Genomic DNA, 14,546 nt, shown 5'->3' on the forward strand with positions numbered 1-14,546 from the left:
CAATGTTATTATTAGAACATACATAACAATATGTATGATATGTGTGCCCTACTTTAAGATTTAAATAAAAAAATAAAAAAATAAGAAACATTCCTTTTAAAATGGCAACATCGTATGATTTCCTAATTTTGCGTTCGTTTTACCAGACTACAGCCTTAAATCGCTCTACGACCGCATATCCCTTTAGGACGTATTGAAATGCAGTGCCTAATCTACCTCTGACACCTGGATAGAGAAATGATGATCATATTGTACAAAGTACGAATATATAATGTTATACAGTATTATGGAATGAGTTTGGAAATAATTTGTGACGAAGCAGTGAAAGTTTACAATGGAAAATTATATGAGTCACAAACCCCAAGTAGCAATACGGATCTTAGTACAGATAGAATTATCGATTTAAATATACATTTATTTAACAATGTATGTCCAAATGTTTGCAGACAGGCTGGTTTTACTCCCTAGGGAGTTATTTTGATCGAAATTTGTTACGACAAAGAGGGAAAACTTTCGAGAAGGGAATATATAAGTCTAGGCATTTCAGGGCCTATGCCCTTTGGCTGGTTCAAGTGTCCCCTTTACACACCGTGTAACATTCACCGTTATGCCTATGTTCAAACATCCACACTGTTTATAATACTTAATATTATATTTATATTGCTTAATTTATAATACCTTCACCGTGAAAAATTAATATGTGTTATGTTAGTTTAAATAAAGAATATAAACAAAAAAAAAGGTAAAATTGGTTTTAAAAATATTTTTCTTAAATTCATGTACGTTTAAGTGTAAGTTTAGTGTATGAAAAAAAAAATTAAAAAATGGGGAAACCAAACAATTTAAAACAGTGTCAAAAAAAGTGTTTGTTTATTATTTTTTATATATTTCGTTATCAAAAAAGACTTTATTTACTTGTATTTATTTTTTTAAAACTTTTATTTTATTGATGTTTGCTTTATTTTAATATAGCACAACAATATATACGCCTAAAACATTTTCTTACACAAGCAGAATAAATATATATAAAAAAACGCTTTTAAGAATAAAAAAAGGAGTGAAACTACTAAGGGAGATAAGGTCATTAACATCACATGCCATGCAGATGATGCTGCCATAGTGATGATGAGAACATATCCATCTCAGTTAGTAAACATCTGGATGCCTAAGAAATGTCGTATAGTACAATGAACGCACGATTATTGGAAACATAATTCGGATATACAAAACGTGTGTCAGACCAAATCATGGTGTATACAACAGAGGCGAGGATAGATAGAGAAAAAAATAAAAATACGAAAAACCAATTAGAAAAACCAAATAGAAAAACCAAATAACTGCTCAGAACGTCATTTATTTATTTAATGCACACAATACATAATTTTATCATAGCACAGTTATATTTTTTTATGTCCCGACTTGTTAGAAAATTCCGTGTTAAGATTCTGATTGCTTGTTGAGATTCTGACTGCTGTGTAAGTATTTACGTTAATTTGTAAAAAGAGAAAAAGAAATGTATAAATAAACACACGTCAAATATGTATATGTAAACGGATGGCCAGATAATTGTTTTTTTATTGTTTTTAATTTAAAAAAAAAAAAAATGATATTTTATTTTTATTATTTATTTATTTATTTATTATATATATACGGCCTAAGCCAATTACAACAGTTACATGAAGAAACATAAATGCAAGAAACTAAACAAAAAAAACATGAAACTATTTAGCAAAGACAAACAAGGGCAAAACAATAATATTATACAATTTATATAAAAAAAAAAGATCAAAAACTTTGAGCTAAACCATGCCAATCCAACTTCATCCCACACTGTTTAGTCGCGAAGAGATCTACGAAAAGCCGGAAGATCTATCCCAAAAAATTCCAAGTCGTGTGATGAATTGACTAATCTACACATTCTGGACATTGGGGCATAAAAACCAAAGTTGCTCTTAGAAGATTTTATAAATAGCAGATTTTAACTTCTGGTGACACGGTTGGGAACATGAAAAGAACTTGATTGCAACAGAGAAGGGACATCACTTAAAGCATTAAGTGTTTTGAAAATGCATATAAGGTCCATCTCAGTTCTACGTCTCTCCAATGAAGACAGATTGAGAGATTGCTCTATTTCAAAATAAGAATAATTACCCCTTTGTAATCCGAGCAACCATGCCACTTTTCTTAGAAAACGGTGTTGGACAGACTCGATATGGTCAATATGAGTCCTGCAGAATGGAGACCAAATAGGAGAAGCGTATTCTAGATGGGGTGGAACTAGTGAGCAATAAAGAGTTTTGATGGTATTAATATTTTTGAAGTCCGCCGTCACTCTATTGGTAAAACCGAGAAGTTTGAGAGATTTGTTTACAATATTATCAATGTGTATTATATTTTATTTTAATTATATTTTATTTTTAAAAGAAAAAACAGTTTGTTTATACCTAAGGCATTATACATGGCAACAATACCAACAAATCAATAATTTATGATTTTGCTATTTCAAATATACCGCGTTATCTTTACTTTTATTATTTTTTACCCAAGTATGTTAAGTATAAAAATCTGAAAGTTATTATGTAGTACAATCTATAAAACAACTGTGTATTATTTTTATATGTATATTTATGTTTATGTGTATAAAAGTCATTTGTGCCGTGTAAACCAATAAAATTCAATTTTAAAAAAAAATTCGAACTCGCGAAAACGCTTGGGCGTATTTGTTTAATGGAGTTTAGAAGCATTTAGATTATTCAGTTTTTCTTATTGTTGAAGTATTCACTATGATCTTTTTTCGTTTTAGCTTTTGATGACCCCAGCGTGTCTCAAATATCACCCCACTCAGCGTACGTCCAGCAGCGAGGTCCAGACATAGACCGGCTCTCTACTAGCGAGGTTATCAACCTGCTGCCATCTGTTGGAGTGTCGCTCGATCGCTACCGAGATAATGAAGACGCGAATCTGGAAGAACCAGAAAATGAAGACTCGAATCCGAAAATTTTGGTAAAAAGATCAGCGGAGCCTATCGTGCACAATGTGGAGAGGAGGTCCAAGGGGTATGACGCTTTGGAGTCTTCTAAAAACATAGAAGAAGCCTTGGAGACGAACGACGTGGAGGTCTATCAAAAATCAAGGTATTACAATCAGATACAACCGACAAGAACGCAGCCGCAGTCTTCTGAAGGGCCGAATATGGTGTCGTCGATCATGGGAACCGGTCAGGATCACTCGAACCAGGGGGAAGCCAGAGGGGTCCCGATGGGAAGAGCTTTGTCTCCCAAGGGACCCCAAACCACGAATGCTCAGACGAGGGATTTTGCTTCCTCCGTTAGATTCGACTCTTCGGGCAGACAGGCGAACCCGGACATCCAAGACATAATCACAGGGATCGTCAAACTCTTGAATGGAAACGTCAACGTGCAAGCGAACACGCAACCGGCAAACGCAAGGCCTGGCAGGCCTCCAAATACCCGCATCAATAACAGAGGACCACCGAGAATCTCAGATGTTCCTCCTCTTCCACCAGATTTCGACACCCCTGGACCAGCCGGACCAGGGCAGATGCTGCCGCCGATTCCGCCTCAAACTTCGACCAAAATACCACCGCCTTACCCGTTCGATAGACCTCCCCCGCAAATGAGCGAACAGCCACCCATCAGACCTTTCCTGAATGGAATACCGCTTCCAGAACAAATAGTCCCGGTACTCCAAAATAATTACCGACCAGGATTTATAAATAACGGGAGACCACAGAATTTGCCACCGTGGCAGCGCCCTAGGCCAAGACCTATGCCGAATCGCAGGCCGAACCCGAATCTCCCAATGTACAAACCGCAACTCAACAATATGCCCGAACCACCGCCACCGACGTACATGAATTCGGAAGAATCTGCGACAGCTGATATACCATTCGACCGACCGGCTCTCCGACCGCACAAAGAAACGTACGCAAAACCGCAAGAAAACGAAAAAGATAACGAAGAATTACAACCGACGACAGACGATAAAACGCAGCACGATAACGCGGACGAAAGCGTGACGATGAACGAAACATTCACGCACAAAGAACCAGAATACGAAATATCCGACGACGAAAACGTAAGTTTTGTACGAGATCGAGATCCTCCGAGTTCGACGGAGCAACTGACAACGCCGACCACAACCGAAGACCCGGAAATCAAAACAACGACCGAAGCGCAAACAACTGTAGAACCGACAAAGCAACAAGTGCTCAAAGACGAAATCTCAGACAAAAAGAAGCAAACGATGACCAAAGTAGAAAAAGAAAAACCAAACAACAAAAAACAAGAAGAGAAAGTCAAAGACTTTGAACAAAACGTCAAAAACACCATCACATTAAACGAAGACGATGCAATCAAAGATTTTAATAACAGCATTGCGTTCACGACACCGGGTGTCGAGTCTTCGAAGGTAGATGTTTCCGCTTCTCTGTCGGACTCCTCTTCTTCAGTAGATAAGTTGACTACATCATCAGCCACTCCGACTGAGGGTCTGCCGAGTATAGGGACTACTTATAACTCTACAAGTAGCCCTTCTACAAGTGTTATATCGGTGACTCCAACCAGCACTATTCAAAAATCAACAACAAGTAAGAAAATTCAGCTTATTTTTTTGTATTAGCAAATCATTTTTATTCCGCCTGGGTTCCATTCACAATGGAAAAAAAACAAGGTTATCTTCGATCATACCTATGTAAAGTAAAATTGAATTTCCTGCAAGAAAATGCTTAGTAGCCGGCATGAAATAAAGTGCATTGGGCTTAAGAAAGAGACTGCCGGTGTAGTGGGCAAACTGCGGCTTTGTAGAGCGTCGTCTTTGTCATACATACATGCACACAAATAATACCGAACTCCTGCGGCAGAGACGACGCTCTATAAAGTCGGCAGTCTCAATTCTTTGGCCCGATGTATTTTATTTACTGCCTGGTACAGTACATGTTTTTTTATTTACCATATAGATAATTGAAGATAATTCTGATTACTTTATATTTAAATACGAAGAGATAGTACAAATTTTCATCCGAGAAGGTTCCTAGTTTGTCTTTTTTCTTTTATATGTTCTCTTTGTCTATCTTCGTAGTCCCACTCTCTAAGAAGCCATCAAGAATATTAGATATTCCGACGGAGATGGTGAACATCTTTTAGATGGGTACCAGTATATGGAAGTGTAATCTTACAAGGCTTATCACTTGTCAATGAATTGTTTTAATAGTCACCCTGTTCTAAAATCCTTGCACCCCATTCAAGACCATTATTAGAAAACATTTTAGTGACCTTGGTGGTGTAGTGGCTAAGATAATTGACCCACGCACGGAAGGTTCCGGGTTCGATTCTCCATGAGAACACGAAAATCAAACGTGATCTGTGCTGTATTCACCATGGTAATTGGGCTTCCTGCAGTGCTATTTTAAACCGCTCTGGCGGCACGAGAAAACACTTTATCTGGTTTATTTTGTATGTAAATCATCATCATCATTCCTTTCCCGCACCTAATGGTACATAGGGCACTGCATTGGTACACCAATCGCAGCGTATCTTGATCTTTTTTTGTTACATGAAGGTCAGGTTATCAGTATTACGCTTCAGGTACCAGTCTAGGGACTATGAAATGTTCTAGTGTAAAAACACCCTATTAAATAATATTCCATGTCAACCATGTCGGATCGAACCCGAGACCTCTTGCATGGCAGGCAAACGCGCTGACCATCACACCACAAGGCCGACAAAATGTATGTAAATACGCGAGATAAATAGTTTTTCTACAACCGCGAGAGCGTTTGGAATACCAGCCATGGCCTGTTGTGGTGCGAAAAAAACAAAAAACGTATGACTGCTCAGGTTGAGATGGGCTGGACATGTTCAAAGAATGCCAAATGCGCGAGTACCCAGGAGAATCAGGACTGGACATCCATGGGGTAAAAGGAGGATCGGAAGACCCAGGCTGTGATGGGAGGATGACATAAACATGTACAGCACAGCTTCTACAAGTTGCAAATTGGAAAACGGCTACTGTGGACAGACGGAGTTGAAGGAGGCCAAGGCTCGATTTGGGGCACCAACAAAGAATAGGAAACCCTGGCAAAACCCTTTGAATCCCGGTTCGTAGGTTTTCACGGCCTTCAGAATACAGATAGTGTTTTTCTGGGTTATTATGCCGTGTTTGTGGGCTTTGTATTGCCGACGTTTCGGAGCACATTGCAGTGTCCATCTTCAGGGCTGAATGTATGAGTGTAGTTTTTAGTGTGTTTAATTGTGAGGAATTTGTACCGTGTCGCAGTCGGGCAATGTATGTGGTTAAGTGTGTGGAGTTTGTACCGTGGGCTTTGGAAGCACCGGGTACCATGAGGTTCGTAGTCGTAACCCATCATCCCTGTTTATGTTATTAGGATGCTTGTATATTTCTATGGCTTCCCTATTATTCCTTCCCGCTCTATTTCTCAACAGGGCATAATTTTTCTCATTTGAGCCAAATGTCCTTGGAAAGCCCAAAAATCATCAAGCCCGTTTAATAAAGGAAGCCATAGAAATATACAAGCATCCTAATAACATAAACAGGGATGATGGGTTACGACTACGAACCTCATGGTACCCGGTGCTTCCAAAGCCCACGGTACAAACTCCACACACTTAACCACATACATTGCCCGACTGCGACACGGTACAAATTCCTCACAATTAAACACACTAAAAACTACACTCATACATTCAACCCTGAAGATGGACACTGCAATGTGCTCCGAAACGTCGGCAATACAAAGCCCACAAACACGGCATAATAACCCAGAAAAACACTATCTGCCTTTGAATCCCGTTTAAAAACCCCAGTATTCCAACCAACACTATGTTATATCTACCATTGGCTAGCTGTTGATTTTGTAAAACCTTTTTCAGCTGGGAAGGGCAAACCACCATCCCAGTATCGCCCCCGCCCGGGAATAGTGCTGGACGATCCGGAGTACCGCCCCGGGCAGGGCCGGCCAGGCGGCAAGGGCCCCCAGGGGACAGCGCACAGGCCTCAGCAGCGCCCCCTGCCCGGGAAGGGAGAGATATTCGATGTTACGGTGTCTGCCATTCAGGGCCCTGGTGGAGGAACCGGCTCTGCCACAGGTAATATCGATTCTTCTTTTTTCACATCTTCGACTGATCAATGTTGGTAAAACTATTGTCTTGATAATTTTATCTACCTATGTGCTTTGTAACGGGCGAATGCTTTCTAAAATGAATCGTCGAATAAGAAGGTATAATAATGAATAAGAAATGAGGTCCGTATGCAAAAACATATTTTTGTGGCGTTCTACAGTCTCGTGATGGGTGTTTTTTTTTTGGCTGTGGTAAAAAAATCCTTATTACCGACGTACTGTTTAATAATTCCCTTATATATAAAACATTTAAGTTTGTAAGTGAAAATTCTTGATGGAAGTTCATTGTAATTTATTATATAAATACAACACGAGTGATACTTTAATCCACAAATTTGGAATATCCTTTCGCTTATCGCTTATCGCTTTCGCGACATGTTCGAGGGTAAAAACCCTATGAGGGTAAAAAGTCATCCTTTGTTTTTCAGAAATCATTATTTACAAAACCACACGGATGGGACACAAAAATAAAATAAAATACTTAAACTCATTAAAATAGCATTATATCAACTCATTAGTTAACCCAAAGAAAATTTGTTGATAATGATCCTTAAGATAAAAATAACTTTATTTAATTTACTTACATATAACTTTGAATTACCTATCCTTACCTCTGTTTTGTATAAATACATTTAACTCTTTAATAAAGATACCAGTCTCGAAGATGTCGCGAAAGCGATGAAACCGGTCACTGGATATTCCAAATTTGTGGATTAAAGTATCCTTTATATATAATATATATATATATATATATATATATAAGGATTTATATATATATTTGAATAATTTATATAGTGCCGTTTTTGTGAAAATCATCTCAAGGGCACTGTACAATAAATAAATATCCCACTACGTTTTGCAGCTACAGAGCGAATGGACGGTTGAGATTCTTGTTCCTAGTCTCCAATTAGGATATACAGGAGCTAGATTACAGCACGTCTTGCAGCTACAGAGTGCATAGACAATCAGAAATCTAGCCCCTATTTACATTTTTTATTTTTTATTTGACAATAAAGTTTGGAGATTTAGTTATATTTAAAATAAGTTAAACAAAAAACAAACTTACAAAAATAGAACAATTCTATAATTTATAAAAATAATAAAATAATTAATCTCTGTTAAACCGAAATAAATTAAAAATCATAAATACGTAGTCGTTTTAAATTCGTGCACCCCCGCTCACTGCCAATAACCGACTGAATATCTATCAAACAAACACCGGCCGCAGAACAGCGTCTCTGTCTTCCTTGTTATAAGTTGTATCTTTGAGCTCTCTATTGTACAGATTTATTGTTGTATTGGCGTCACATTAATGTTTTTGTTAATCCTGCATATTTATACAATTTTTTAATTGCAAATCAGGTGTGAAAATGTCTATTTGAAGATAACGAAAAATATAATTTCATCATTAAAAAAAAGATAGATATGAGGGTATTGGATGCAAACTTGGAAATCTCCATCAAAAACGAAAAATTAGTTATTGATCTCAAAAGAAACTGTACATAAAAACATACCTACCTAAATTATAGCGTAATTCAAAACCATTCCTAAATCTTGCAAAAACAGATTTCAATTATACTACTTGACACCGCATTCTCCATTAAATTGGTGAAGCATAATTAGAAATCTCACAATTCATTTTTCTTAGTTTTTCGCAAATAACTCAGTAACTCCTTCAATGGAGTTGTCTTGGTTTGCTTAAAGTACCCTCATATATTAAGTCTTGTTTAGTATGTAGCCTGGTGTGACATCACAGCCACACAATAATTGTATTATAGATTGTATGTACACAGCATCCCTGAAAATAGGCAGTAAGTAGTAAGTAAGTAGTAAGGTAGGTCGTTGTAGTGTTTAAGTCCATTTTGTAGTATTTTTGACTGTCCTGTGTTTGTCTTTGCTTTTTCAATATGATAGTGTTTTTGTTGTCTGGTGTTATATTTGTGTATGTCAGCATTTTTGACTAATATTATGTCGTCGTCTTGTATGTTTCCCAGTGTTATTTTGTGCACAATTTTTAAGGTCTCAATTTTAGTCAAGTAGTTTATGTCAAACTGGTGTGTTTTTTTGTACAGATCAGTCGTAGAGGTCAGGTAGGGTAGGTTGTATGTTAGTTTAAGAATTTTATTTTGTTGTCTTTGTATTCTTGTTATGTCTGTCTTGTTACCAGTTCCCCAGAAGGCGATCATGTAACTCAATTTACTTTTGACATAGGCTTCGTACATCATAATTTTTTCCTTTCTTGATATAAAATCTTTAATTTTGTAGAAGAGGCTATGTAGTGATGCCATTACTTTAGTGAGTCCGTCTATGTGTTTTGTCCATTTTAATTGTCTGTCCATTGTGAGTCCTAGGTAAGTCACATGTTCTAGTTCTTTAAGAGTTTCGTTGTTTATTTTTATGTTCATGTTATGGTTCTTCTTTTGTGTTTGGAAATGTATTATATTGCATTTCTTGGCATTTAGTGTTAAGAAGTTTTTGTTTGTCCATTCTAATAGTTTTTGCAGGTCATTGTTGATGGTTTTAGTGGTTTCAATGTCATTTTTGTTTTCATATAAAATTCCTAAGTTGATAGTTGTATAGACCTTGAAAAATATCATCCAGAAATATAATGCATTCATTATGACATTTCATTACAACAAGCATTCATTGATTTTGAGAAAGCTTTTGATTCTGTAGAGACATGGGCAGTGATGAAAGGTTTAAATAATTGTAGAGTGGATCACAGTTACTCACAACTCCTAAAAAACATATGCAATAATACCATTTCTATTGTGCAGCTCAATGGACCATCCGAAAGAGGAGTAAGACAGGGTGACACAATATCCCCCAAATTATTACACTAGTTCTGGAAGATGTCTTTAAAACTCTTGACTGGAACGACAAGGATATTAACATCAACGGCGAACTCATTAGCAATCTCAGATTCGCAGATGATATAGTCCTATTTGCTAAAGATGAAAAAGAACTTGAAAACATGATAATCGAAGTCAATACAGCATCCCTGAAAATAGACTGGAAAATGAATGCTTCAAAAACTAAAGTAATAAATGATGCAAACCAATCATGTAACATCTTAGTAAATGGGCAAATCATTGAAAAGGTTGACAGTTATATTTACAAAGGACACGAAATAAAGCTCGTGAAAGATAATCAAGAGGTAGAAATAGAAAGTAGTTGAGGTTTAGCATGGGCTGCTTTTGGTAAGCTCTCATATATCCGAAATCTCCGAAGTTCTCACATTTTTTTAATATTTTTTATTATATTGAAAACATATTATACATAATTATATACAATATTCCCAAGGAGTTTTTAAAAAAAAAACTCATTTAGGGACATACAGATAATAATTTTTTTAGAGACGTTTTTAAATTTTAAACTATAATATTATTTAACAAAAGCAGAAAAATTAAAATTATGATAAACTACAAATTAAAAAGGGTATGAAAAATACTTGAAAATAACAGAATAAACAGAATACTAGGCATGGAAATAAATTCAAAATAATGTTTACATTATGCAATCTGGGAAAGAAAATTGAAAAAGTTTAAAAATTACATGTATGTATATATACATACTAAACTAGTACAAAATAAAATCATTTTTTTTAATTAACAAAATATGCGCACACCCAATACAGGTTAATTTTTTTTATCAAAAACGTTGAAAAAATTGAAATTATGTATACAAGCCAAAAAAAGTATATAAAAAGAAAAAAACACAAATAACATTTAAATAGTATTAAAAATAACATATACAAGCAAAAACGGTGAAATATTAAAAGGTATTTGTTCAAGATGCGCATTCTCTATAAACTAACATTATTTATTCAAAGTACTTCTGGAAAAAATAATTCTTCAATTCGCACGTCCTGTTTCTATATTTTGAAATAGGTACTTTAAATTTTGGTGGCAATTTATTAAATTCCTTGAAACCTATGTATTGTAAAGATCTAGTACCAAACTTCGTAGACTTCACAGATCCAATATATATATTGTTTTTTGATCGAGTACTGTACCGATGGATGTCTCCAATGAAAGCTGGCTTTATGTTACTGTGCATTGAGTCGAGAGTAGTATTAATGATAGTGTCAGTTATCTCGAAATAGGAAAGCATGCTAAAAGGCATTACTTAAAGAAGAAACATTTTGGTGCTTGTGTTCTCTCTGTACTGACATATGGCTGTGAAACTATTTACACAAATTATCAGTGACACAGAGAGCCGTGGAAAGGAGAATGCTGGGTATTTTGTTGAGAGCCAGAAAAACCAATACACGGATTAGAGCGAGAACAAAGGTCACCGATGTGGTCCACGGGGCTGTCAACCAGAAATGGAGCTGAGCTGGCCATATAGCCAGAACTGCAGACTTTAGATGGACCGAAAAAATCCTGGAACAGGTAAAAGTGTCAGCAGGCCTTAGACAAGGTGGTCTGATGACATAAGACGAGTTGAAGTAAATGGTTGGATGCGGTTGGCTCAGGATAGGAAGGTATGGAGACTAAAGCGGGAGGCCAATGTTCACCATTGGACAAGAGCCGGCTGATGATGATAATGTATTATAGATGCCTTTTTCAACATCTGCTGTATTTTATAATGCAATTAATGTTTTCTTTCGTGCAGTTCATATCGAGAGCGTGAACCCATTGAGTGGGCAACCGGGGGATATCATCGTGTCCGCTTCCGGAGAGCAAGGGTTCGTGTCCATAGACGGCAAGAGGACTTACCTCAACCTGCTCGGGGAGGGAGAGCCGACCTCCGCCCTCTACCGTCCCAGCAACGTGGTCAAGCCTACTGCAGGTAAGCTATTTATTTATTTTATAGAAACATACAGTCAACAATGATTAAATCTATGAATATAAAAATGAATCGCCGTTAGTAGTCTCGCAAAAACTCAAAAATGGCGTGACAGATTGACGTGCGGTTTTTCGCAAAATTTTCTAATTTACGCTCTCAAGGTTTATAATAATAACATCTTCAATATGTTGAGTGGAAAAAAAGTTAGAAGCATATATTATGTGTTTAAAACATAGTAAAATATACACTTAATAATTGTATGTTCCAGGTATTTCAGGAACCGGGTATGCAGTGCCAGAGATTCAGGCAGCGCCAGTTCCAGCTCCTGCGCGACCTCCACTGCCCTCTAGGAGAACCACACAGCAGCCACCAGTCAGGTAATTTAGCTGACTAGTTGTTGACAAAAGCATTTGAACTGAGACCTCAGGCCTGATAAGCAAACGCTACTTCTACTCCACTACTACCATATGATATGCAGAGAGGATGGACTGCCCACACAAGTCTAACCTGAAATACGTTCCTAGCTTTTTCCACGTTCATGCCCTTCGGTTGTGTCTGCTTTTGACATGACCAGAGTTGAGATTGTGGTTTATCTAATCATCCCACCTCTTTCTTGGTCGTCGTCGACCGACAGTACTATTCTACTTTCGTCATCCGTTTGGTCTCCATGACCAAACCATCTCAGTGACCTTTTCTTAAATTTATCCTTGTACTTGTCTGAAGACTTTCTAATCTGGCAACGACTTTACCAATGTTAATTAATTATCTATTTAATCGGGTTGTAGTCCCGTAGCTAGTGTTGTGGACTCATGGATCAGAGGTCCGAGGTTCGAACCCCACTCTACTCCAACTTGATTTCCATTTTCCAATAGTGACTTAATTACAACTCGTTAAAAATGGCCACCAAAATTGAAATATTTGGGTAGATTATAAGAACGCTAATATTTCTTTAAAAAAAATCTTCTTCTGTATCCTGGCAGTTTGCCCATTTACTTGGGGTCAGGCCTTCTAGTCCTCAGTCTACACGCTGGACTAGGAGATTTAGTTTCTGTTTTCCGGCTGGCTGCCACCTGATGTCGAGACAGTAGTAACCCCACTTGCTAACTGTGGCTTCGGATGTCACTGTTGACTATTGTTCCTCGGTACCATCATTGACACAATGCCTTGCCAGACGCCACTGCCTTCCGACATCCCACAGTCCGAAGTAAGTCCGGGTGGCTTGAGAGAAGATTTGCACCGATTTTACCTGCTCCGCCGTACTGATGTTCTTTATCTCCGCCATCACAGCCGCTGAGGTCTTCGACCGGAGCCCTGGGCAATTGATTGTATTATACCCCGCAATACTGGGTTCTCCTCTAAACTTAGCCACCTGAACACTCCGGTCTACTGAAGTGAAAGGTGTCCACCCCCGCGACGTGGCAGGCTGAATGAGAATTGCTCCATTGAGAAGTGAGTAGGTCCTCTCCCCCAGTCTCTTGTCCCCCAGGAGCCGAGTTAATGGTCTCGTTTAGGTATGACAAGCAAATTAGTGGATCAACTAATTCCACATGGATTCGGGGGGGCGAAGCGCTAGGGCTTGTACGATATTATTGTGCAGAGTGGACTGTAATTAAATTTAATGAAAACAAGTGAGTAGCCTCGATATGCGGAATGCAGTATCAATCGGCCAGAACCCCAGCAAATGAGATGAATTAGATAGGAATGCCACTAACCTTATCTTCGTTCTTGATGGACTTGCCGGATCCGACTTCACACTGGAGAACTGCACTAACACGAGAACAGGCCCTGATCTAGAGCTCAAGGCTGATTGATGGTGAAAAAAAAGTTTTATGATACGGCGCACGTTCAATAAAATAAACGCGTGATGTACGACACGAGGTCTTAATGTGGCGGGTGATCAAAAAATACTGAGGTGGGAGGTGAATAGTGAATGTGGGTAAAAAGATGTAGAAGTTGTGATAATACTTGACCCATTGATGCCTACATAATTTCCAACCACAAATATATGCCCACAAACCATCGCCTGAGACCAATAGCTTATAAATTATCTCTCTAGGTTTAATTGAGACAAAGATTTATTTTTTATTATTTATTCAACTTTTTTTTTCTAGAATTGATACCTGCATAGTTGGAGACGACTCTACTTGTGATCAGACTCAAAATGAAAAGTGCAAAACAGATCTAGGTAATGAAATAACATTTTTATTAATTTTAAATTTTTGTACAATATCATATTGGTAGAAATGCTGCTTTGAACGATTTTCGCTGGATGTGGTAAGAAGCTCCTATATCGGTTAAAAATGACATAAGTAAAGATTTTGAGATTTAATATTTAATGTCATTGAGCGTGTGGTAGGAAACAAAAACATGAAAACGAACGGCAGTCTGAAATCTGCTGGACCACCAGGGCAGCATCGAGAATGGAGGTCGAGCGTGGACCCTCACGTACGCTCCGTGCCCTTCATCAATGAGGAAGTCCCGGCCTTGACCTTGACTTCTATCAATTTCAGAGGAACACTTTTTTTTAAATACACATTCGCGGATCGTCGCTAGACCTCGAGATCCAAAGGGGACAAGCTTGTTTGAACTGAGAGTG

General features: G+C 37.6%; 1 protein-coding gene across 4 annotated transcripts in view; it reads left to right on the plus strand.

Annotated features, from left to right (window-relative positions):
• Nucleotides 1–2,577: 2,577 nt before the first annotated feature.
• Nucleotides 2,578–14,546, plus strand: part of LOC148275644 (uncharacterized) — a 40,389-nt gene continuing 28,420 nt past the window's right edge. For all 4 annotated transcript variants that reach the window (XM_088235391.1, XM_088235393.1, XM_088235392.1 and 1 more), the window contains exons 1-5: nucleotides 2,578–4,609; nucleotides 6,912–7,127; nucleotides 11,777–11,953; nucleotides 12,219–12,327; nucleotides 14,062–14,135. In XM_088235391.1, coding sequence (XP_088091517.1) covers nucleotides 3,193–4,609; nucleotides 6,912–7,127; nucleotides 11,777–11,953; nucleotides 12,219–12,327; nucleotides 14,062–14,135 — 1,993 coding nt within the window. In that variant the 5' untranslated portion in view covers nucleotides 2,578–3,192. The remainder of the gene's footprint in view (nucleotides 4,610–6,911; nucleotides 7,128–11,776; nucleotides 11,954–12,218; nucleotides 12,328–14,061; nucleotides 14,136–14,546) is intronic.

The sequence above is a fragment of the Micrasema longulum genome, unplaced genomic scaffold (assembly GCF_059751315.1).
Source record: "Micrasema longulum isolate JH-2025_06_02 unplaced genomic scaffold, ASM5975131v1 h1tg001370l, whole genome shotgun sequence".
Taxonomy (NCBI): domain Eukaryota; kingdom Metazoa; phylum Arthropoda; class Insecta; order Trichoptera; family Brachycentridae; genus Micrasema; species Micrasema longulum.